Source organism: Podarcis vaucheri (assembly GCF_965113315.1).
Source record: "Podarcis vaucheri genome assembly, chromosome: 14".
Lineage (NCBI taxonomy): Eukaryota > Metazoa > Chordata > Lepidosauria > Squamata > Lacertidae > Podarcis > Podarcis vaucheri.
The window spans coordinates 17,919,369-17,945,850 of NC_138752.1; the positions used below are offsets into that span (position 1 = coordinate 17,919,369).

General features: G+C 43.8%; 1 protein-coding gene across 4 annotated transcripts in view; it reads right to left on the bottom strand.

Moving 5' to 3' along the window:
• Nucleotides 1-26,482, bottom strand: part of ARNT2 (aryl hydrocarbon receptor nuclear translocator 2) — a 145,801-nt gene that overhangs the window by 16,794 nt on the left and 102,525 nt on the right. For all 4 annotated transcript variants that reach the window (XM_082198476.1, XM_082198475.1, XM_082198477.1 and 1 more), the window contains exons 10-15: nucleotides 23,791-23,925; nucleotides 21,875-21,949; nucleotides 17,640-17,791; nucleotides 10,969-11,041; nucleotides 9,745-9,868; nucleotides 1,066-1,165 (exon numbers count right to left, since the gene is read on the bottom strand). In XM_082198476.1, coding sequence (XP_082054602.1) covers nucleotides 1,066-1,165; nucleotides 9,745-9,868; nucleotides 10,969-11,041; nucleotides 17,640-17,791; nucleotides 21,875-21,949; nucleotides 23,791-23,925 — 659 coding nt within the window. The remainder of the gene's footprint in view (nucleotides 1-1,065; nucleotides 1,166-9,744; nucleotides 9,869-10,968; nucleotides 11,042-17,639; nucleotides 17,792-21,874; nucleotides 21,950-23,790; nucleotides 23,926-26,482) is intronic.

A 26,482-nucleotide genomic window follows, 5' to 3' on the forward strand; every position in this document is an offset into this window, starting at 1 on the left:
GTTCCCACCATGGGACACACGCCCCGGGGGGGGGGGCAATTTGATTTTTAAGAGGGGCAATTTGAGAATGAGTTAGACCAAGTTAGTGGCCTTTTAGGCTTCCTCCATGTGAACAGAATAATAAGAATATGTCATGGGGGGGGGCAATCAGGATTTTAGAGATGCTTAGGTGGGGCATGGCCAAAAAATGGTTGGGAATCACTGTTTTAAAACTAGTTGTATAAAAATTATATCACACGCACACACAAAAGAAATATAATCATTTTGATTATTATTCTGTGTTTCTTTTAATGTTTTTATATTGCTGAATGTTGCAATATATGAATATTTTTCTAAATAAAAAGGGCACTTTTTTAATCAGGCAAAAAGTTTTTAATCAATTAATCTAACTAATAAATCTACTAAGCTGCATCAGACTTTACCTTGTATTACAACCCCCCCCCCCGGCTATTGTTACTATTAAAATGCCCCTCTTTTGGTTTGCTTCCTTTTCCATCTTGCTCCTCCTCCTTCTTTGCAGTCCCCTTTTCGCTACTTCGTGAATTAATTGACTTAATTCCACCCCCACCCCCTGCATTCTACTGCCTGTCTTTTCTTTACCATATCCAGGTGAGATTTATACTTTTGCGCCCTGAGCCAAGTTTATTAGTCACTCTCTAAAAAGGCATTTCCCAATTTTTTATTTTTTATTTTTATTCCAAACTCAACCTTTCAGCAAAGACCCTCAAGAAATGGCATAAAATGATCATCAGCTATATACATCAGGGCAAGAGACCTAGACTGCGACTAACTGTATTGTATCAACATTCCCAGAAGGTGAGCACAAGTCAACTACATTTGCAAAAACACCATGATGCGGCCCATATACAAAATTTCAGATCCCGAAAAATCCAATTAGTGGATGATTCCAGGGCAAAGTGATTTCTGGAATGTGGCCACGGAGATTCTTTCCTATAGGGAGAATTAAGCCATGATGCTGTTAAGAATCAAGGGCTGTCATCATCTATGACTCTTACACAATTGCGTTTCCTTTCTTGTGATTCATTCTGCTGCCATGTACAATACCTGAACGACTTTCCAGAATGTCCTGGCTGGAAGGGGCTCCCTTGAGAGTAGATCTGCTGGTTACCGGCTGTGGATGCTGAAGGCATCATCTTTTTATCTGCTGCAAGAACAAGCACAGAAAAAGCCATTTCAGGATAATGGGATGGGAACGCACAGGAAATGCACATTGCGCGGCAATGGGAAAATGGTCTCTTGTAGGAAAACAACAACAACTACAAAACGCACACAACCAAAACCAAAAGTTGGTAGGGCTCCCTTTCAAAAATACCATTACAGTGGTACCTCAGGTTAAGTACTTAATTCGTTCCGGAGGTCTATTCTTAACCTGAAACTGTTCTTAACCTGAAGCACCACTTTAGCTAATGGGGCCTCCTGCTGCTGCTGCGCCATCACTGCACAATTTCTGTTCTCATCCTGAAGCAAAGTTCTTAACCCGAGGTAATATTTCTGGGTTAGCGGAGTCTGTAACCTGAAGCGTATATAACCCAAGGTACCACTGTACAAACAATGTGGAAATTAACAACTTGCTTCAGGACTGATGAGACAATCTTGCACTCCAGTTATACTAGCGGGGCTGCTCCCAAGGTCACAGTTATGCCAATGCACACTTTTTCAGGCTAGTTACGTTAGCAGCCTTATGTGCAAGGCTGCTACAGACAGGTCAATTTTTAAACCACATTCTTTTAAGAATAACCCACCAGGAAGCTCTGCAAATCCCATCAAAATTTTGTGTGTGTGTAGGGAGGGACAATGACCAGCCAGGGGAGGAGCTGAAGAAGAGACTTTGGAGGTAGAAGGGGAGGTCTTGTTACTGTGAGTCCAGGGCTGCCTTTGTAGGTGGGAGCAGCTACACCCATCCTGGAGGAGCAAGCAGCTGCACACACAGCTGGCTCGTAGTGCAAGAGTCTCATGAGTGAGCACACCCTGCCTCATCTTTAAAAGCTTGGCGGGAGGTGCATGGCAGTTGTTGGGACATCTTTGTAACTTCTGTTTGGGTTTTGCCATTCCCATATCTCTTGCTTTCCCCACACATCCTGAACTCTTGGCTCCTGGACCTAGTGCTTTCTACTGAACCTGCACTGCTATTAGCCTGAATAAAGATCTGAATAAAGGTTGCTGGCCTTGTGTTGCGGGGCAGGAATCTGACAGTAATACAGCTGTACCATCCTAAAAAAAAGGCGTGGTGGGAGATGGGGATTTGGAGTGTAGCAGCACACACTCAATTATCCACATAGCACTATCCCTGTCTGCTGCTTCTCTGCTATAGTTCGGTAGTAGAGCACATGCTTCTAATGCAAAAGGTTCCAGGTTTAATCCTTAGCATTAAACCTGGATCAGGTAGCCAGTGATGGAGAATACCTCTCTCTGACTAAGACCCTGGGGTGTCACTGCCAGTCGGAATGGATAATCCTAGTGTAGACAGATGTACCCCTATGTCTGACCTGGAAAAAACTTCCTCTGTTCATTTTGGACCTCAAACGGGGAAGTAGAAACAGTTCCCTCTCCAGGTGCATCATTACAACACAAAACGTACAGTACATACAATTTGGCACCTTTAAATAGCACACAAAATCTAACATCTACAGCAGCTGCTTTGTGGTGTGGTGAGTGAGCACGTTCCTTATATGCATAGGGTTCTGGATTCTATCCATAAATTGCAACACCCTAGAGGTCCCGGGCCCTAAGGAAGTTAGATTAGCCTCAACCAGAGCCAGGTCTTTTTCATGAGACCAGGGCCCTGCGGGATCTGATTTCTTTCTGCAGGGCCCATAAGTCAATTTTATTCCCTCCCCCTCTTTCTTTTTCCTTTCTCCTCCTGTGATGAGGCTGCATGTTATATTTTAATATTGTTTTTAAGTTGTAATCATTCAACTTGTTTTTGTTATTGCTTGTTAGCCGCCCTGAGCCCGGCCTTGGCTGGGGAGGGCGGGGTATAAATAAAAATTATTATTATTATTATCCCTGACATCTCCAATTTAGAAGGATGAGGCAAACAGGAAGTGATGGGAAAGACAGCTCTCTGCTGGAGGATATTCTGGCAAGCTGCTATCAGTCAGAAAAGAGAGGGTTGGACTAGACAGAAAAAGCTTGAAGGGCCGTAGCAGAGTGGTAGAACTTGTGTTTTGCCGGCAGGTTAAATCCCTGGCATCTCCAGGCAGGGCTGGGACAGAACCCTGTCTAAAAGCTGCTGTCAGTCAGTGTAAATAATACTGAGCTAGATGGATCAATGGTCTGACTTGGTACAAGACAGCTTCCGCTGTTCTTAAATAATCGGACCTGATATAAGCCTGTGTTGCTTTGTTCACAAGCCGCAAGCTATTCTCCACGCCACTCAAAATGTGAGTTTCTGTGCAGGAGTTGTGGCACGGGCACTGCAGAGCCAGCAGCTGAAGCATGTGAGGTGAGGGCTGGCCTCACCGCCAGAATGTGTATGCTAAAACAGCCATTTGCCTGGCTCCTGGAAGTGAGTCAGAGGCAGTTAAAGACTTAGTTGCTGACCAGGGATGGATCTAGTTCAGTTCAGTTCAAGCTTATTTGTCTTCCTGGCCTTCGGCCATTAACAGATCTCGGGAATCTAAAACGCACTGCAAACAACAACTGCAAGGTTACATAGAGCCGCAAATTGACCTGAAGACATTGCACAACAATTAAAAAGCATTTCCTCAGAGCTTGATCTCAGATATTTGGAGACGAGTCGGTGGGCAGCTGGTAGGATTTAGCAGCTGTCAAAGCAAAACTGGTGACATTAGAGCACCGTGGAGGTCAAGGTGTCAGGGCTGCAGTTCTTCACCCCTGGGTCCCCAGATGTTGTTGGACTGCAACTCCCATCATAACCAGCTAGTTTAGTTAATGGTAGGAATGATGGGAGTTGTGGTCCAACGACATCTGGGGAGCCAAGGTTAAAGAGCAGTAGGTTAGAGCCTAGGGAGACCAGTCTCAAATCCCCACACAGCATGCAGCTGTGTGGGTCAGTCATTCTCTCTCAGGATAAGCTACCTCACAGGGTTGTTGTGTAGATAAAATGGGAAGAGAGAATTCATTGCATCACCTTGAACCTCTTGGAGGAAAGATAAGGGGGAAAGCTTAATAAGTACATACAATGATTTTTTAACATGACCTCTTTGTTTCTCAATGTCAACTTTTGTCCATTAGACTCACATACATGCCAAAGCTCCAGAAACTGCTAAACAACTTCTGTTTTAGATTCCCTAAAATTGGACATGAACACGTAGTAACATTTGTCGTCATTACTGCAGAAAGGAAATCCCCCGCAAATGATTGTATAAAAACAAACAACTTCTGTTTTAGATTCCCTAAAACTGGACATGAACGCGTAGTAATATATATCGTCATTACTGCAGAAAGGAAATCCCCAGCAAATGACTGTATAAAAAACAAAGGAATGTTTTGTGTTTGATCCAGAAACTGCTCCAAGGTGCATGAAATGAAATTTAAGTTGGGTAAAATCTCTTCTGTAGCATATAAGGTTCTCAAGTTCACATAATGAGAATAATATTTGTTGGTTGTTTTTCTCACAGAGTGACCCAACACAACTTACATAAGAACCAGTTCAGAACATCCAATAAAAATCTAAAAACAAAGCCAGACAGATAAAACACCTCAGGGATTACAGATTCCACCTCACACACACACAAAAGCCACAATACCACCCCTTAAACTAAGAGCTAAAAGCCTGGGTAAACAGTAAAGCCTTTGCCAAGCACGTAAAAATAAATAAAGATATTGCCAGGCGTGCCTGCCTAGGGAAAGCATTCCACAAGCAGGTGGGGGTCACCACCGAAAAGGCCTGCTCTCCTGTTGCCACTGTCCCTTGGAAGAGACACACAGAGAAGGGTTTCGGGTGATGATAGCAGGTTCGTCGAAATGGCTTTAGGGGACAAAAGTGGATGGAATGAACACACTGCAGACCCTCAATTTTACATTCTCTTTCTGAAGCATCTGAAGGCAGCCCTATTTAGGGAAGCTTTTAATGTTTGATGTATTACAGTATTTTAATATTTTTTTGGAAGCCGCCCAGAGTGGCTGGGGAGGCCCAGCCAGATGGGCGGGGTATAAATAATAAATTATTATTATTATTATAAGCAGCACCATTCACTCTATCTCTCGCACTAATGTTCAGTGGTTGTGAGAGCTGCCGCTTAGGGTCTCAAAATGACACTACCTACACCTAAGAGGGAGGGATATGGGTGGTGCTGTGGGTTAAACCACAGAGCCTAGGACTTGCCAATCAGAAGGTCGGCAGTTCGAATCCCTGCGACGGGATGAGCTCCTGTTGCTCGGTCGCTGCTCCTGCCAACCTAGCAGTTCGAAAGCATGAAGTGCAAGTAGATAAATAGGTACTGCTCCGGCGGGAAGGTAAACAGCGTTTCCGTGCACTGCTCTGGTTCGCTAGAAGCGGCTTAGTCATGCTGGCCACATGACCCGGAAGCTGTACACCGGCTCCCTCGGCCAATAAAGCGAGATGAGCACCGCAACCCCAGAGTCAGCCACGACTAGACCTAATGGTCAGGGGTCCCTTTACCTTTACACCCAAGAGGGAGGCACCAGCAAGTTCAGGGAAACCCCAAGTAGTTTGCAGAAGAAGAAGAACAAAAATTAGGTGGGGAACACCTTAATGGGAAAAACTCAGACATCCCAGTAGGAAGTAAGTTGGTCAGTGGCAGAGCACCTGTCTTGGATGCAGGGAAGGTGCCAGGTCCAGGTAGGACTAGGAATGCTGCCAGCCAGTGTAAGGAACTCTGAGCCAGATGGCCCAAGTGATCTGACTCAATGTAATATGTTCTATGGCCATCCAATTGCTCGTCATATGGAAAGGCAATGATAGCTCAGTGGTACAGCATCTGCTCTGTATGTTTAAGCTCCAGGTAGGGCTTTGCCTGAAACCCTGGAGAGCCACTGCAGGTCAGAGCAGACAATATTGGGCTTGATGGGCCAATGGCTTGATTTGTTAGAAAGCACCTTCCTCTATTCTAGTGGCAACGGAAGGTTGACTGGGCATGGGGAGGCGGAAACAGGGGTTTTTTTTGGGGGGGGGGGAAATGGAGTGGCTGGAATCCAGAACAGAAACACTCTGCACTGCAACATCTGCTTGTAGGTCCCACTTGCTAGGCCAAGATGTGCCGACGGAAAGCCATCTAGTGAGGCTTCCCCAGAAAATCTGATTTCTGGTATTCGGCTGTGTGTTTCCACAGAGGCAGGGGGTAGGAGGAGAGTTCCTTATTTTCGAATTTGGACTCTCAGCAAGTGCAGAACTTCTGACCTCAGCCCATGTCCTCGACAGTTTTATATATATAATCTGTCTCGTAAGACATGCTGCTTATAAACATATGGCTCTTTCTTCCTGCTAAGATACGTGCTTGACGGCTGCAGAGCAAACGTCCCCACCAAGATTGGCCCCTCTGCATGAGCTTGGACTATTTGCACAAAACCAGTCCAAAATCAACACAATGCTAAATCCTAGAAGTAACGTGCAGGTTTGACTGTATATTTTTGATCACACCTAAGTGAAAAATGCGACTTTTTATCATTTAAGGAAAAAAGGACACAGAATTATAAATGGTGCCTAATCTAGAGAAAGCCATAGGTGGAACTTATTAAGGACACACACACAAATGAAAACATCTCTTGTGCCGTTCATCTAAGTCTTGTAGTCAACCTCCACCCCTTGCGTATTTGCTTTAATTAGTTCCTTCCTGGTATGCAAAACTCATACAAACAGCAAACTATAGTTTGCACTTGCCCTACAAAGTAGGATCAAATCCCAGTTTTGCAATCCTGTTTGCGGGAAAATGTAAAGAATGAGAACACAGGAAGTTGCTTTCCACTGAGCCAGACCATTGATCCATCTAGCTCAGTGGCTCTTCAGGGTTTCAGAGAGGAATATTTTTCTGCCCAGCTCAAGATACCAGAGATGGAACCTTTTGTATACAAAGCATGCACTAGGCCAGTGAGCTGTGCACCTTCTCTAAAAACAGGAAGCTGCCTTATACAGTCATACCCTGGTTTTCAAACAGCTTAGTTCTCGAACGTTTTGGCTCCCGAATGCCGCAAACCCGGAAGTGAGTGTTCCGGTATGTGAACTAATTTTGGAAGCCAAACGTCTGACGGGGCTTCCGATTGGCTGCAGGAGCTTTGGTTTCCAAACTTTTTGGAAGTCGAATGGACTTCCGGAACGGATTCCGTTCGACTTCTGAGGTTCAACTGTATTGTTGTTTTCCGCCATTCAATCTAGCCCAGCACTGGCTACAGTGGTACCTTGGGTTACATACGCTTCAGGTTACATACGCTTCAGGTTACAGACTCCGCTAACCCAGAAATAGTACCTCGGGTGAAGAACTTTGCTTCAGGATGAGAATAGAAATCGCGTGGCAGCAGCGGGAGGCCCCATTAGCTAAAGTGGTGCTTCAGGTTAAGAACAGTTTCAGGTTAAGAACGGACCTCCGGAACGAATTAAGTACGTAACCAGAGGTACCACTGTACTTTGACTCTCCATGGTTTCAGGCAGAGATCGATAACATCCCCCGCTATCTGATCCACTGGGTAAAATCGCCAAGGACTGAACTTTCTGCATGCAAAGCATCTACTCCTCCACTGAGCTATGGCCCTTCTCCAGAATATGCCATTTTGCCTCAAACCAGGAATCAATTAATTAATTAAGCTACAGTAAGTGTGTAAGGAGAGGAGGAAGGTGGTGTTGGGAAGAGAGATCACCTGAGAGCAAGGGGTTGTTAGGAGTACAGGAAGTGTACTGGGTCAGACCAGGCTTCCTCAACCTCAGCCCTCCAGATGTTTTGAGACTACAATTCCCATCATCCCTGACCACTGGTCCTGCTAGCTAGGGATCATGGGAGTTGTAGGCCAAAAACATCTGGAGGGCCGAGGTTGAGGAAGCCTGGGTCAGACCATTGGTCCATCCGGCTCACAACTTGTCTATAATGACTGGCTATAGCTGTCCAGGCCCATTGCTACCATTCCCACACTTCTTCTGCTATTTGGGAGCCTCCACGCAGCATGAGACAATTATTGCTTGGGATGACACAGGCTGATGCTGTAGGTTGGAATCTTGTTGGTTGCTAATGGACCGTTCCTACAGTGTCCCAGATCGACTTTGAAAAGTCAAGGCAGGGTGAGGTAAGCAGAACAATAAGTACAGGGAGACCTAATGTTTTTCCCTGCTGGCAAAAGGTCGTTGTGTACCTAGAAAGGACCCCCTGGCGGCTATCTCCTCATTTCTCTTTAGTTGCAAACAGTGGGATGTTTCGGACTTAGCTGAGAGCTACTTGCACGATGATTAATTCAAAACAAATGTAAAAACTTCATCCTCAGCAGGGAAGGTTAGGAACAATAAAAAGGAGAAAACATCACTTCTTTAAACTGTTACTGAAAAAACACAGCACTCCTCCTGCCCAGGAAGAGACTAGGCTTGTTTACGGATGGAATAGCTACTTGCTGTACAGTTCTCGACCAGGCTGACAGGCACCGTTAGAGAAGCAAACCCCTTGGTTTTCCCTTTTACTAAACATAACTTTCTTTATTAATCTGCTGCATTGTAAAACTTATCTATGAGACCAGAGTTACTTACTGAGTGACTTTTGCTGAAAGCAGCACAGAATGTGGTTGTAAGAACTTGGCTAAAATGACTGCATCTAACAGTGTTTTACTCAGAGCAGAACCATTGAAATTAATGCATACGGCTAACATAGGTCCATTAAGTTCAACCAGCTTACTGCCAGCAGAACATTGTTGGATACAATGCTTTGTTACTGCCTAGGCAGGAGCCTGTGGCTCAGTTGCAGAGAATCTGCCTTGCATGCAAAAGGTCCCTGGTTTAATCCCTAGGTAGGGCTTGGAGAGAACCTTGTCTGAGGCCCTGGAGAGCTGTGCTACTTGATCATGGTGCCATCAGACTCAGATTTTCCCCCTTCCTATAAGGAAGCGTAATTGTTTGGGGCCTGCTAGCCATCCTCAGCTACTAGCCACTATAGGGATGTGGTTGGTGCTATGGTCTAAACCAGTGTTCCCCACCCTTGGGCCTCCAGCTGTTTTTGGACTACAACTCCCATCATCCCTCGCTAGCAAGACCAGTGGTCAAGGATGATGGGAATTGTAGTCCAAAAACAGCTGGAGGCCCAAGGTTGGGGAACACTGGTCTAAACCTCTGAGCCTCTTGGGCTTGTTGATGGAAGGTAAGCGGTTCAAATCCCCACGATGGGTTGAGTTCCCATTGCTCTGTCCCAGCTCCTGCCAACCTAGCAGTTCAAAAGCACACCAGTGCAAGTAGATAAATAGGTACCGCTGTGGCGGGAAGGTAAATGGCATTTCCGTGTGCTCTGGCTTCCATCAAGGTGTTCCGGTGCACCAGAAGCCGTTTAGTCCTGCTGGCCACATGACCCAGAAAGCGGTCTGTGGACAAACGCCGATTCCTTTGGCCTGAACGCGAGATGAGTGCTGCAACCCCATAGTCACCTTTGACTGGACTGTCCAGGGCTCCTTTACCTTTATATTTTTACTAGCGCCCCCCCCCCGTCCCACCAAGGTATGCACATTGGAAAGGAATGTTTGGTTCTGTATCTATTGAAGATACAAGTATTTTGTCAGAATAGAGGATCACAAATAGCAGCAATACCAATAACAATCTTAAGAGCAGAGTTTTCTTACTAGTAGTTATGCCAGCGAACATCTCGGCAAACCTTGGATCCCTCTCTTGGGAGAAGATGGCATCAGGCTTCTCCACTGGCTTCCCACCCTCATGAACGTTAGACTGTATACTTGGAACGGGTACCTATTTGCAACAGGCAGAGAGAAGGAAGTCACACACCCCTTTATGGCTAAGCTTCCACCTTTTCCAACAGCAGTAAGCTTCAAGATTCAATTGTCTTATGATTTTCTGTACTGCCACAGAGCAACTCTGGCCCATTTGAATGCTCTTCAGGACATGAACCAGGGGTCCTCTGTGTCAGGCATTCATTCCCAAACAATGGCTTATCGTGTAGCAGCAAGTATTCCGGTGGACAGGGAGAAAGCTGTGGTTGATGCTGCTGCTATGTGACTGCAAACTAAGCCATGGTTTGGCTTAGTGCTGCATCAGAACTTGGGGTAAATGATTTGTTTCTCCCAAACAAACCATGAGTGGTAGAGCCAAGAACAAACCTTGGTTACAGCTCATGGTTTGTTTGGAGTGAGACAAACCACAAGCCTGTGCTCACCTGTGATGGTTAGATAAAGCATGGTTTAGCTCTCATGACTGTGATCTTCTCCCTGTGCAACAACATACTTGCTTGTTCCCATTAAACTGTTAGCTTAGTATTATGGGTAGACCCCACATGGTTTGTATGGAAGTGAGAGCTGGACCATAAAGAAGGCTGATCGCTGAAGAATTGATGCTTTTGAATTATGGTGCTGGAGGAGACTCTTGAGAGTCCCATGGACTGCAAGAAGATCAAACCTATCCATTCTTAAGGAAAGCAGTCCTGAGTGCTCACTGGAAGGACAGATCGTGAAGCTGAGGCTCCAATACTTTGGCCACCTCATGAGAAGAGAAGACTCCCTGGAAAAGACCCTGATGTTGGGAAAGATGGAGGGCACAAGGAGAAGGGGACGACAGAGGACGAGATGGTTGGACAGTGTTCTCGAAGCTACAAACATGAGTCTGACCAAACTGCAGGAGGCAGTGGAAGACAGGAGTGCCTGGCGTGCTCTGGTCCATAGAGTCACGAAGAGTTGGACATGACTAAACAACAAAATGGGTAGATCAGGCCAGTATGTGCTTGTGGTGTTGTTTAGATTTCCAATTCCTGCCTATTTTTATACACAAACAAACAAACAAACAAACAAACAAACAAACAAACAAACAGGGAGTCCACCTCACCAGGTATGTCTCACCTGAGATAAGTCATATGATGATAGTCCATCTCTCTGGTGCACCTCAAGCTCTGCTTGTTGTTGCTGAAGTTGCCTGGAAGCAGGAAAGAGAAACTGTTGCTGGTGGTTCATTCGAGGCTGCAGGACTATATTTAACAGACAGAAAGATTGTCTGGCTGGCTGTGACTCGCCAGCTTAATATCCAACATGCACCCCCTTGCCCTATACCCTCTTGGTCCAACCTGTTCACCTTCCCCAATGATAAAGCAAGCATGGTTTTAAATTTTGCCCCAGCACAGGAGAGGAAAGATGGGTGACTGATGGGACCAGGAAGGAACAAAGCAGGAGATGTCTGCGTATGCAGAACCATAATTAGAGACATGAAGGTGTTTGTAACCTTCTTCCCCTATAAGGTATTCCAGCAATAAATCATTTTCCAATTTAAAGAAAAGGGCATTTGGGACGGGAGCTGCAGAAAACCTGAGCTCCTGCTTCTTTCCGGCAGGCAATTTTAGAATTTTTTGAAGTTCTCAATTGCAACCTACTAAGACTGAAGGAAATAAAGCCATCTGAATGAATGAGGGGGGCACCCTGCAGGTGATAGCCTTAATCCAATTAGGAAAACTTTGGAAGTAAATTAAAATGTGAAGTAGCAAGGCCCTCTACATCAAAGGAAACTGACACATTCAATACAGGGGAGGTGAAATGAATCAGAATGAGGAAGAGAAATATGTCAAAAATGCCTGTATAAATCTCTCGGATGCAGACATAATCTGTGTCCAGTGTCAGGTGCTTTTTAGGAAATGCCAAAAGTCACTTTATTTGAAACCAACAAGGCTGGTGGTTCATATACCATACATTTTTCTCTCCGCATGAATATTTCTAGTTGGCATGGGTCCGCCTTGGGTATGTTACCCAATTAAAGAAATCTTAGTCCATTAATCACATAAGTTTGAATCGAACAACTGATTCTTTAATCAATTAGATCTGCATAGATTTCTACACTCATAAAATCAACTCTAAAGATGATGGCATACACTGCTCTCTCTCTCTCTCTTTTAAAAAAGACCATCTTCAATAATATTTGTACTGCTCACAGAACACCTTACATGTTATCTATCAGGACAGCAAATTTACGAAATTGGCTCCCTTCATATTCAACTCTTATAATACTAAAGCCCTGGTTTAGCCAATGAAGCTAAAAGGTGCATCATATCTCTTGGGGGCCCCCAAAAAATTTAAAGAAAAAAAATGGATGTACATTTCCAAAATATGAGGTAAAAAACAAATAAAATAAAACCTACATACAACAACAGTGGCAAATGGCTCTAAATACCTATTAGATCCCTAAATTACCATCAGTGGCATAGCGTGGGGGGTGCAGGGGGGGCCGGCCGCACCGGGCGCAACATCGGGGGGGGGCGCTCGCACTCGAGTGCTAAAATCCACGGGTTAGGGGGCGCAAATTACTTGCCTTGCCCCGGGTGCTGACAACCCACGCTACGCCACTGATTACCATATAGCATATATTCAACACAAAAAACAGCGACAATTCGTTGTTGACAAAGGACAGCTGGACATATAACGTAGCTTGGGGCCTCATCAAACCTAAATCCAGCCCTGATCATATCCAGGATAGACTTAACATGGAACATGTTATGGAATCTAGTACTACAAGATGTGGCAACAGCCACCAATTTAGATGGCTTGCCTTTAATCAAGGATCTGACAATTTCATGGAGGATAAGACTATCAATGGCTATTAGCGATGGTGGCTATATTGAACCACCAGGATCAATGGCGGTATGCCACCAAACGCAAGCTGCCGAGGAGCCACAGTAGTGGAGGGGATATCAATTTTGTGGGCTTCCCAGAAGCATCTGGATTAGTCATGGTGGAAAAAAGGATACTAGACTGAATAGACTCTGCACAGTTCTTCTTATGGGTTCTTATCATATTACGAGAACACATCTCTCATTCCACTTTAGTGTTCGTAGGAAAGGGGCATAAAGCCCATTCAACATCATCAGGTCTCATATTTTGGATGGAACCAGTGCACTTGCCACGTTTTCTTCCGCCGAAAGTCAACGGAAGTTAACACAGATGGGAATGTTGTGGGAAGGCAAATTTTTTACATGGGACTCTCCTTTGGAGCAAAACAAAGCACAAAGGGCTAAACATTAAACTCTTCGCTTCTCCAGGAAGTTCATTTTGGATGGTTGTGCCCAAAATAATCTTTATTATTATTATTTTCTTTTGCAGGGAAATAAGTGAACATTTGAACCTAATGTTTAGTTGTCTTTCCGCTCGGAAACCAGATCTGGAAAGCTGATGGCTTCCAGCCGGAAGGCAGTATCAAATAAACACAACCAACTAATGCAATCTTCAGCTCCCTCTACAGCTCTCTGTAAAAAAAGTAAAAATAAATCTATGCATTTGCTTTACTTTTTTATCTGATGGTTATGGATAGCTTTTTCACCCTGGTTTCTATACAGATTGTCTCTTGATTTTTGGTTAGGTTTTTTTAAAAAAAATCATTCAGTATTTCCTTCTTTTATTTTTTGGGTCTGAGTGTTCTTAACAGAAAACAGCACTCACTAAAAAGATTTATTATTGAAGTACATTTATATCTATCTGCCTCTATTAAAAGCAAATCCCAGCCTATTGATATTTGCTAAGAAAATGTTACTGTTCACTCATTCTTTCTTTTGTTTTCCATTTTGAGTGTTCATATCAGAAAATAGCATTCACTACTTACATTTATTATTGAAGCACATTTTTATTTATCTGCCTCTTTTAATAACAAATATCATTCTAAGGGAGTAAAATGGGTAATTGCACTTCATATGTAAACAGTTCCTAGAAATGCTGTTTATCGAACTAAAATAACTGCACTTAAGGTGGCATCACATAGCTTCTGAGAAATGTTGAAATTCTGGTTAGTATTTAGCTAGGCCCAGTGGCAGAGCCAGGGCTAACACCAGGTTTGAAGTGGTCCTGGGTTTACCTAGCAGGGGCATTTCTAAAATTAATTATATTTATTATTTATACCCTGCACATCTGGCTGGGCTTCCCCAGCCACTCTGGGCGGCTCCCAACCAAATGTTAAAAACACAACACAGCATTAAACATTAAAAACTTCCCTATACAGGGCTGCCTTCAGATGTCTTTTCAAAGTAAGATAGTTGTTTATTTCCTTGACATCTAATGGGAGGGCATTCCATAGGATGGGTGCCACTACTGAAAAGGCCCTCTGCCTGGTTCCCTGTAACTTCACTTCTTACAGTGAGGGAACTGCCAGAAGGCCCTCGGTGCTGGACCTCAGTGTCTGGGCTGAATGACGGGGGTGGAGACACTCCTTCAGGTATACTGGGCTGAGGCCATTTAGGGCTTTCTCTCCCAACTGGAACCAGGAAGCCACTACACTAATTTCACACTATACTCCAGATGCAGCATAATTTTATAAGGGCTCCTACCAGAACGCTGGGGACTCGGCAGCTGCCCAAGGATGCTTGTGCAGCATCTGTTAAAGGTAAAGGTAAAGGGACCCCTGACCATTAGGTCCAGTCGTGACCGACTCTGGGGTTGCGGCGCTCATCTGGCTTTACTGGCCAAGGGAGCCGGCGTACAGCTTCCGAGTCATGTGGCCAGCATGACTAAGCCGCTTCTGGCAAACCAGAGCAGCGCACGGAAACGCCGTTTACCTTCCCGCCGGAGCGGTACCTATTTATCTACTTGCACTTTGACGTGCTTTCGAACTGCTAGGTTGGCAGGAGCAGGGACCGAGCAATGGGAGCTCACCCCGTCGCGGGGATTCGAACCACCGACCTTCTGATCGGCAAGTCCTAGTCTCTGTGGTTTAACCCACAGCGCCACCCGCGTCCCAATGCAGCATCTGTTAGGTCACAGCAATTCAACCAGTGACCACCCGCCAACCTTAGGATAAGAATAATTCCGCCAATTGCAGTCCAAGGCCCTGAATCATCCGTCACTGTCAGAAAACTGCTTGGCTCATTTCGACAGAGATGCGAGCAAATGCCAACCAGAGCAGGCTTTCCAAGTTCACGGACGGAGCTCTCAAAAGAGGAATAATCTGCCAGAATTATCAACATGTGGAAAATCCTAGCTCCTTCTAATATTTATAATTCTAGAGGCAGAAAAAGGAAAAGGGCTGCCACATCCTCTTTGACATTACCATTTCACTAGGAAAGAATAATAACAATGCGTTAACCGGAGACCTTGGTAGTAGCCAACCACCATATTTGGGCAACAAGTCGGGCTTGTTTTGCGAAGCCAACTGAGGATAGCTACAACAGGATCCAAGGAAGGCCCCCGCGGCATCATCTCTCTCAGAATGCACTGCCGTGCCTATGTATGCAGCCTTGAAAGGGAAAGGCTGGCAGAACAGTCAACACCGGCTAATTTAAAGGCCAGATTTCTTGAAGCCTTCTGGACGGTGCGGAAACAGAAACTTGTTTGTCAGAGCTGGCCCCTTCTGCTCCTCCAGTTCGCTGATGTGGAAGAGACATTGATTTATTGTCAAGTTCCTAACCAGCGCTTGGACCCAAGTCAGGCCCCTCAATATGACTTAGCAATCAAAACAACATCATGTTTAAAACCGCATTAAAGGAGAAGGGGGGCGGGAAACAACACACAATAAAAAAGCAGCAGGCATTAAAAAAATCGGGGGGGGGGGGACCAGCACAGAGATCTTGGAGGAATAAAAAAAACACAGTGACACCACAAGCAGTTTAGCCACCCACCTCCAAAGCAAAACAGAAACATTTCCCCATCAGCCTTTTAAAAAGAACCACTAGCTTGGAAGGCTTCCATACAGACAAGAGTTCCACAGTGAAGGCAATATCACTGGGAAAACTTTCCTCCTTGAGATCCTCAGTCTGGTCTCAGGTGACAAAGAGGTCACACCCACAGTATACAATGGTACCTCGGGTTACATACGCTTCAGGTTACAGACTCCGCTAACCCAGAAATAGTACCTCGGGTTAAGAACTTTGCTTCAGGATGAGAAGAGAAATCGTGCTCCGGTGGCGCAGCAGTAGCGGGAGGCCACATTAGCTAAAGTGGTGCTTCAGGTTAAGAACAGTTTCAGGTTAAGAACGGACCTCCAGAATGAATTAAGTACTTAACCCGAGGTACCACTGTATATTGGAAGCACATGACTTCCCCCAAAGAATCCTGGGAACTATTGTTTACCCTCACAGTGCTACAATGCCTAGCACCCACTGCAAACTACAGCTCCCAGGATTCTTGGGGAGGGGGGAAGTCATGTGTTTTAAATGCGCCTTAAATGCACAGTGTGGATCTAACCTGAGAGCAGCTGTTCAGGCCTGGCATGAGGCTTCTCCATCTTCTTTCCCTCAGACCTGTCTCACCTTGCTCTGGGAAAAGGCCAAGGTGGTCCTTTCTCCAGAGCGAGGCATTCTGGGCAAGATGGCAAGGAGGATGTCAGCGTTGCTGCAGCAGCTACAAGTATTTTAAAGCTTATTTTATTTTTTTTAAGCTATATATATATATATATATATAAACTGTTTCAAAAGCCTTCCTAGCTGCTTTGGCAAACCACCATGATGCACACTACCACCTTGCCAAGAATGCTCTTTTGAATTATATATCCAACACATGGAATCGAACAAAGGGGAAACGTGAATGGACTCTCTGCGCCCTTACTAGAGTAAAAAGTATTTTTACTTTTTTGGTATTGATGAACTGGAAAAATAAAAATGCAGCTCCCTTTAATGATTGGATTAAAGATATGTACAAACTCGCTACATGTGAACAAGTTGTTTACAAACGTAGTCTTGTTATGGACAAATTTAACGATATTTGTGATTCATTTTTATAAATACCATATTAAGTTCTAGTTAACTACAGGAACAATCCCCCCCTTTTTGTAATGTACTCAATATCTTTTTGGGGGTGTTTTTTCTACATAGGTACTATTTCCTGCCCAAGGGTCATCTAGTCCAGCCCCCTGCAATGCAGCAATCTCAGCTAAAGCATCCATAGCAGGTGGCCATTTGATTGTGCAAAGCAATCTTCCTTCCCAGTGTATCATTAAAGAACAAACCTCACAGCAGGGATCAGCACCAATGGTGCTCATTTGGACCATACGGCTTGCCTCTGGCCCTGCTGAACTCTGACACCCAGTAAAAAGAGGATCATTTCACACATTACATTTTTTCTAGGTGCATGTGTAACATCCCCGCCCCGCCTGAGCGTACGCATTAAAATGTAAGCATGAATGGAAACACATGTATCATACAGGTACAACATATCAGTTAAACTGGATTAGCTGAGCTGTCAAGGGAGAGACATAGCTTAGTGGTAGAGCATCTCCACTGAGTGTAGGAAGACTCATGATAAATCTTCAGCATCTCCAGGTAGGACCTAAAGAGGTCATCACCTGCAACCCCAGAGGACCACTGCCTGTCAGTTCAGACAATACTAAGTTAGTTGGACCAGTGGTCTGACTTGATATGAGGGAGCTCCCTATGTTCTTAAGTGCATTCAGTGAGAAGCTTGGGTCATAATACACGGAATGGCTTTAAGCAAGGCCTAGCGCAGACAGCATAACTTTTATCTTTAGAAAACCACAAGGATCAGGGCATAAAAGTGTTTCAGAGAAGGGAAGGCGATGGGGAAAACTGTAAATTTAAGGGTGAAACACGTACTTTACGTTAGTGTTGGTGCAGATGATGTACTCAATCTCGTCCGAATAAGGGTTCTGAAATGTGAAGCTGCTGGTCCGGATTAGCATCCATTCCCGGTTCTTGGTACGAAAGCGATACATCACAGAGAGCACCTGTCCTTTCAGTTTAACAACCTGCAGAGGCCATTGTAAAAGAAGAAGAAGAGTTTGGATTTGATATCCCGCTTTATCACTACCTTAAGGAGTCTCAAAGCGGCGAGCAATCTCCTCTCCCTTCCTCCCCCACAACAAACACTCTGTGAGGTGAGTGAGGCTGAGAGACTTCAGAGAAGTGTCCTCTCTGCATGTCACCCAGCAGCTGCATGTAGAGGAGCGGGGAAGCGAACCCAGTTCACCAGATTATGAGTCTACTGCTCTTAACCACTACACCACACTGGCTCTCATGGAGAGAAGGTGGCAGGGGTGGTATCAGATGGGCTCCCAAGGAGCAATATATGTGATTGTAGGAGAGCCCTATATACAATGGAAGGTGCTTCTCCTCCTTTTTACATAGTTTTGTAGATCTTTTACAACTGAAGGGTAGCTTGCCTCATGCAGCAAAAACGACAGAGAACACTTTGGTAGACAGATCCCTTAAGTACACATAAACACAAATGGCCCCTTTATGGGCACTGGCATGGATGGGTGGTTGGTAGGCCCTTTTCGATATACAGTCCACAGTTCAACCTTAACACCTACTACTGTACGTGTTTTTCATGGAAATAACAGACAGAGCCTATGAATCTTCAAGGCATGACCTGTTTTGGCATAAGCCTCAGTTTCAAGATGGCCACCAACTTCCCACTGTGGAGTCCTTTCCTTTAGCCATTTGCATTGGGGTTTCCAAATAAGACTCATTCCATCTTGTTTACCTGAAGAGAACTCACATCCTCACAGAAAGTCATTATTATATATTTTTGCATTCGTATCCTGTTTTTCCTCTCCCTGGAGTTCAAAGAGATTATCTGCTTTCCCCCCCCTTTAAACAATTCTATGAGAGTGAGAATCGTGGCTGAATAGGAATTTTGAACCCTGGTTTCCCAGTTCCAAGTATAGAGCTCTATCTACCACACAACACTGCCTTTTGGGATTAATTGGTTGAGGAACTTGCTGTATACTGGTTGGGGATCTATGGGTGATGTGGAATCTTCAGTTCCAATAGAACAGGCAGAATTGGAAAGGAGTTTCTTCTTTTTTTCTTCCCCTTTTACAGTTCCCAGAAATTCAGGCCTGGGAGAAAAAAACCCCCCAAAGAGCTCATGCTTTATTTAAAATAAATCTCTAGCTTCAATCAGATGAGCCATATCCTTTGAACAACAACTTTCTACTGCCACACCTAACAATGGGATCGTAAAATGAAACAGAACAGTGTGTAAATGGCCAGCTGAACTGTTTCCTAACGGGTATTATTAGATAGCCATCCTCTCCAACTTTTGATACAAAATTCTCCTTGTTGTTTTTGGCCTCCAAGTGCCTCATTCAGACTTAATTTTTCCCACCCCTGACGAACGACTTTATCTTTGACAGGAAGTAAAAACCCTGAAACAGACACTGGCCAAGCACTCCAAAATCCCTCACCACACAATCTTGCCTTAAACGGCTCCTGATAAGGCCAGCAATTCAAAAACATCTAATTTTCAGTGGCTTATTATACCCACTGTTAATCTTGTAACAATGTATTGATTGCCAGGGCCTTTGATGAGATAATCTCAGAGTTATATCTTAAAAGGCTCCCTGCATAACAAATCACAGAAATTAAAACAAAAATATTGGGAGATCAGTTGCTTCCCTGACTTTATTATTATCACCCCACTTTCATTTTTTTGGAAGCAAAAATTGTATCTATGGATAAATGTCCCTAATAGAACAAAACATTTCAGAGTTTGTTTTTTGCAGATCTGCAGAATGAAGAGGGTAGGGAGAAGGGTAGTGATGTGAGCTGAGTGGGAAAAGGTGTACAATAGTGTGGACCCAACATGGGATGAAAAAAGTAAGCTGGCCACCAATCTGAATGAGCAAATGGTGTTGTACAAGAGCTTGGCACTGGTAAGGAATAGCAGAACTGTTAGCAATTTGAATGGTGAACAACGGCAAGAAATAGCCTGTAAAATAGCAAGCCAGTCAACAACATGAATGGGGAAACGAAGGTGACTAAGACTATTGCACATTACCTAGGATTCAAAATAAAATGTGAAGTAACTATTCAAAAACCCAATCCTTGCAATAATAAGATCCTGAATAAGCAGTGTCTCTCTTTCGCAAGGCAAAAATATTTTGGGAGAATAAACCCGGAATAGTTTTCACCCTTTATACATTGTTGGGAATACAACAGCAGGGATTATTTAATAAGCAACCTTAGGGTTATTTCTGCTAACTGTTTAAGTCACCAGGCCCTCTTGGTTGCCAGCAACCAGTCAGAATGCCATGATTCTTGCTGGGGTAGCTTGCACACTGATTGGCTGTGTAGTTCTGAGGGAGTTTCCTCCTGTATGTGCTGTTGAATATCTTCCTGCTGTGAACTAGGCATGAATCCCTAAGAAATATAAAACCTCTCTGCTTATTCACCCTCCTATTATTTACTCTATCCAATTTACTTTATCCAGTTTCTTTTCTCTCTGAACTTCATTTGCATTTTTCAAGCCACTCTGCTAACTTATATAACCCATTAAAATTAGCCGTCCACATTTCAATTGGAAAATTTGAATTCCAGTAACCGTCCGAAGTCAATACATAGTACTCGCTGTTAAATATGGCAAGAAAAGCATCTGGAAGGTGTGACTGGTAACATGCCAAATTGCTTGGCAAAACACATGCTGGATCAATCAGATTCAATTTGTCGTACAATGACATGAATTCTGATTATATATCACTGGTGCTCTAGAAACCCAAAACTAGGCTTGGAATTGCTTCCATATGCTTGTATGTTTCTGCTGGAGAATCTGTATGCTACATTTGAATTCTTTGTATTGAAAGCCAAAATATTCAGAAACTATACATTTATTCTTGGTGATTTTAAATAAACAACTTTTTTTTTATTAAAAAAATCAATTATATCGTAGGGGTGGTATTTTCTAAACATGTTAATTGACAGCTTAAGTATGTTTGGCTCTGTTTAAATTGGCAGGGAAACACCCACTGACTCCTGCAACGAGAGTTGAGCCAACACAGCCTTTATTTCAAAACGTTGCCTTTTATCAAATCTGGTCAACAGCCTCAAGTAGCAACAAGGGACAGTGACTTCTTTGTGGTGGCTCCAAAGCAATGGAACTGCTTCTGAGGGATGCCCGCCTCAGTTCTCCCCTTATGGCCTTTAGGGGTATTCTTACTGTCCTTTTATGGCAGGGGTGAGGAACCTGTGGCCCTCCAGAGGTTATTGGACTCCAATTCTCATTGGATTCAGCCAGCATGGCCAATGCTCAGGGATGATGGCAGTTGAATCCCAGTAACATTAGCAGAGCCACGAGTTCCTCCTCCTTGGTTTATTACCACTGCTTGTTGCTTTTAGCCATTTCTGCCATTGGATTCCATTTGTTTTAGAAAATGTCTAAGGAAACACAATGTGTGACACAACGCCATCATATTGTGAGTTTCCTTGTCTCCATGGGTGGGCAGGGGATAATTCAGAGCACAATGACATTGCATCACATGTTGAATTCCACCAGATGGTATTTGGTAGACCTACACTGTGGCTTGGCATGATGTGACCTAGCCTATTGACTTGTTACAGGCCACTGGACAATTATTATTTTACAAATGAACATGGATTCCAACTTGATTTTCCCCCATGGAAACCCAACACTGCAGTTGCTGTACCACACCGGTACTTAACATTCAAACTATAAGCCAGTGTTGTTGGTTCAATGTGATACCAACCCCTTAGTGCCACCACTGGTGTAGACACCAGTGTAATGTATAATGTGATTGTACAATGACTGTTTAAGGTCCAGCAACCATCTGCGTGTTTATAAAAGCTACAGTGATTCATGAGTGAGTCTGTTTTAGGATTTTAGCATTAACACAGAGAGAGAGACCCAGGCTACCTAATTTACCCATTTTTCTTTGTATTATAACCAAGGGTTATATATTTGTCTGTCTTTTATAGTTATATATGTATAATGTATCTATACACTTGGATAACACAACACCCAACAGTACTGGTGTTAAAAGTAGTATAAAGCAGGACGGGGAATGAGTCACAGTTTCTAGGTAAGATGTTACCTGCTGGAAGCTCTCTCTTAAATGGCTTTGATCTTCTGGATGGCAGAATTCTATAATGTCTTTCCCCAAAAGGTCCTAGTAAAGCATCCACAAAAGGAGAAAAACAGAAATGTAAAAGTTACAAACAAGTTTCCAAACTCCATAAGCCATCGGATAAGTTTCAGTATCAGTATAGCTATTATAGATAGATTCAGAGACAAAATGCAACCGTCGCTCTAAGCAGGATTTGTATTCTTTCAGCTGCTCCAACCTTAAGACCTATGCAGTGAAAGTACTACAGTGGTACCTCGGGATAAGTACTTAATTCATTCCGGAGGTCCGTTCTTAACCTGAAACTGTTCTTAACCTGAAGCACCACTTTAGCTAATGGGGCCTCCTCCTGCTGCCGTGCCACCGGAGCACGATTTCTGTTCTCATCTTGAAGCAAAGTTCTTAACCCGAGGTACTATTTCTGGGTTAGCGGAGTCTGTAACCTGAAGAGTCTGTAACCCGAGGTACCACTGTATTATTATTTTTACTTTACAGCTCCTTTTCTTCCAAGTAGTTTAAGATGGCATACATAGTTCTTCCTTCTACCCATTTCATCTTCAAAACAACCCTCTGGTGTAAGTTAGGCTGAGGGAAAGTAACTGGCTCAAAGTCACTCAGTGAGCTTCGTGACTTGAGTCGGGATTTCAACTCTGGTCTCCCAAGTCCTAGTCTGACACTCTAACGAATACTTCACGCTGACTGTATTCTGCAGTAAGCTGCACCAATGCGCTAATTTATATGTATAGATGCCTCTGGGAAATCAAGATGGTGGGTGGCTGAGGTCTCATCAGCACTGTGCTTCATGGAGCACCCAAAAGCAGTTTTTAAAAAGTGGGGAAGGAGTGGGAATGTTGGGGGCCCCTGTAAAAGACCCAGGGTTTGGACTCCCAGGCCACTCCTTAACACCTGAACTGCATTAGGCTCAAAGGCTTGCAGTCAGTTAAGGTCCCATCTGTCAGTTTTTCATTTCTTGGTGCAGAAAGCATTGATTTGATGTGTAGAGATCTTTCCTATTCTAATAAATTCAAGAGGGTTCTGGAAGTTTCTCTGTGTGAAAGAAGCAGAAGGTTCATGATGTTTGGGTTATTTCTTCAGAGAAGCAGAGTACAGCTGGTTTAAACTGGTTTTGTTATCTCTTCTATCAAGGTCATGCTGACTATAAAAGTAAGGCCAGAAGGAGCTTGGGTTTCATTTTCTCTTACTATCTCTCTTCCGTCTGGTGTGGTGTTCTGTTTATAGTGCTAAGGTTTAGACTTATTATAAGTAATTGTAAGTTTAAGTTAGGTCTGCTGCAACTGGATTTCTTATGGACAGTGCCAATCCTGAATGTATTGGATTTGTAACCATTATGCTCATTTGCCTTCAGTAGCAGTAAAGTTCTGATGGATGAAATACAATGGCCTCTGGTCTGTTTTGGGGGGATCCTGCAGCGTGTTTTAAGTTCTTACTCTGCTAACTATACATTGGAATCTACTCTGGATCAATATTGAGTAGAATTTCATGACACCATCTGCCCTTCATGGGGGCTGCTAAGGATTCTAAGAGCTGTTAGGTAGAGTTGCCATATTCCCCAAAGTGCAAATCCAAAGTGTTGAGCTTTTTCTTCCCCCCCCCTTTCTTCCCTTTATTTTTTCCACCTTTTCTTGAAGCTTTTGAGCTTGTTTTGGGAACATCTCCCCCCCTCCCAAATCTATGTCTATGGCCTTTTTTTGAATTATTAACCCCGCTTGCCATACATCAGGGTTTCCTCGGACACTTTGCTGACTTGCCGAAAATCCGCCAGGACGCCGTTTTCCTGCCCGATTCCTGGACATATAGCAGCCCTACGTTAGGAGACCTACATTTCTCTCACAGAGCTACAATTCCAACAAAGGTAACAAACAGACCTGGGGTTGATAGCCAATGACACTGATGCATCTTGGATCCACAAAGGTGATGATTCCGTCTGAGTTGTGTCTGGACAAGAATTCTGTGGGGACAGACATTCCATTCATGTCCATGCACATTGGAGAACTGGTAACCTAGGAGAAACAATATGAGATGCTCAATTCCAAGGAAAGGGAAGAAGATCTCCATGTAGAGTCTGATTTCTGCCTGCAATAAAATCTGTTGAGGTATTGCCCACATTTTAAACTTTCACCCCAGTCATGTGACTTCCCTCCTAGAGCAGGTAACGTCATTCAAACACACAAGCCAAAAGCACAAGGGATATCTAGTGTCCAGCAGAATTAAGGAAGAATAATTCACAGGCCATTTTCAAGTTGCGCTGTTCCAAGTGTCTCACACAGTAAACAAATACCATACAGAAATAAATCTTAAGTCAACACACTTATTATAAGATGATTAAGACTCTCAGGACGTCAAGTGTTTATCTGAAAGCTACTGCTTCATCAAAGTAAAATGGTTTTGTTTAAAATAATCAAAGATCTTTGAAAGCGGTCTAAATAAACCCTGGAGTCAAATTTTAAAATAGTTTTATTACATTTTGAGCTATGCAAACTGTAATCAACCACATAAAATAAAAGTCAAAGTGGTGTGTTTTTTAAAAAAAAGCATGCAGTGTTTTCATGCTCACATTGCCTCACATTTACACACAATATTTCTTACTGAGCCAGCTAGGGGCCTGTTTTAAAACCTGCAGGCAAAAGTGGAACTCTCTCACTCAGCTACTCTAGAGAAGGGGTTGCGAAAATGGCACCCACAGCAGCAAATTCATCTGCAGAAGCCTTCTCTGGTTCCCACAGGGTCCCTTCCCCTCACTGAAATTAGGCTTGAAAGAATCCTTCTTATGTAGCCAACATAATGGGTGGTGTTGTGGTATTTGGTTGTGGGAGGGGAAAGGTGTGGCATCTACAGCAGTCTCCAGTTTTCAAATGTGCCCACAGGCCCCAAAAGCTTGGTGACCCCTGCTCTAGAGGACTGGGCCATTGCTGGTGAGGACCTAACCCTCCGCGCTCTGCAAATGTACTTCATATTAACGGAAGCACTTTGAATAGAATTTCCCAGGCTGAACACAACTTCTCCTCTGCCCCAAAGCAGCTCATGGGATAGAAGCGTGAGTTCCTTCATCCATGCCTTGCTCTAAGGAATGCAAGGATCACATTGCAACTAATGGCTGCAACTGAGGGTATAGCCACATTCAAACAATACAAAAAATGAGCCAAGGTGAGACTTGAACTCATATGCTCCCCCCATCCTGCCTTATGCATGCAATGAGTTTAGAGGGTCCCACTTCTGTTTTTAAACAATCTACAGTTCCACGTCACGTCCAAACTCAGGGAATTGTGAGTTGTTTAAACTATGGTTAGTATTCATTAGCCACGCCTGAACTGTGGTTACAGATCCTTGCTTGTTCTGACATCATGGTTTAAATAAACTGCAGTCCCCAGAATTTGGGCATCGTGCAGAACCACGGACAGTTTAAAACTGAATGTGGGTGCTTCTGATCTCTTCCTCGGGCATGTGAAAGAGGAGAAGGAAGCTCACCATGGCCTGTGTGTATTTCATACTTAATTAAAAAAATTAATGACAGAGTATAGACAACCCTGGCTGATAGCATATTTAAAGAGCAGTCCAATCTAAGCCTTTCTTGTGGCAGCAACATGGCCACTCAAGAGTTCTGGGAATGCAAAGGACTTTATGAGGAAATCAGCAATATGTTTTTCAGGCTGCAAGCAATATCTCTTTCCTACGACCTCTTCTCCATACCCCACAGTGCCAGATCGGTTTCTCAGGTACGGACAGCACGTACAATGTTCCTTTCCTTTCCTTAAAACTGTCCCCTAAACAGCAAGTGTCAGGATGTCAGTCTAAGGAAAAACAAGACTTCCAGCTGAATGATTTGCTTCCTGGGGAAAAGGAGTTCATAATTTCTGCCCCCTCCAACTTCTCTGCGATTAAACCTGCCCTTATCCCATCGCATGCCATGATCTCCTCGGCTGCTCACAGTGAGCCTTACATAAGAGATGTTTGGTTGCTCCATATGGACAACAGTTTGTTTTGGCAGCTGTATCATCTGCAAAACACCCACACTGGCTCCCTTCATCTCCATCACTTTGGGATCTTCAAGTGTGATTAAGACCGCAGGGCAAAGATGCACTTCCTTGGAAGTGCGGATGGGAGAGGAATTCAATTGTTTGCATTTCAGTGAGAAATCATCTGTTTTGCACTTCTCAAACCTACATGTGAACTGAAACACAGCTACCCTTAAAAATTTGCACTTAGAATCATAGAATTGGAAGGGATCCCAAGGGTTTTCTAGTCCACGCCCCCCCCACAATGAAGGAATCTCAGCTAAAGCATCCATAACAGATGACCATCTAATCTCTGCTTAAAAACCTCCAAGGAAAGTAGGAACTTCTCCAAGTTTTGCAATGCAGCTCTTCAGCTAAACGGTGTGTACAAAAACACATGTATTAGTGGGGGGGCACATTATATTTGGGTTAATTGCTTGAAAAATACGTATGCCAGTCAAAATTGCATAGAAAAATATGTGCGATAAGAAAAAAGTGCACTAAAATCTCAAGATTTTAATGATGTTTTTAAAAGCGCGGTTTGATGAGGAAATGTGGAATACTG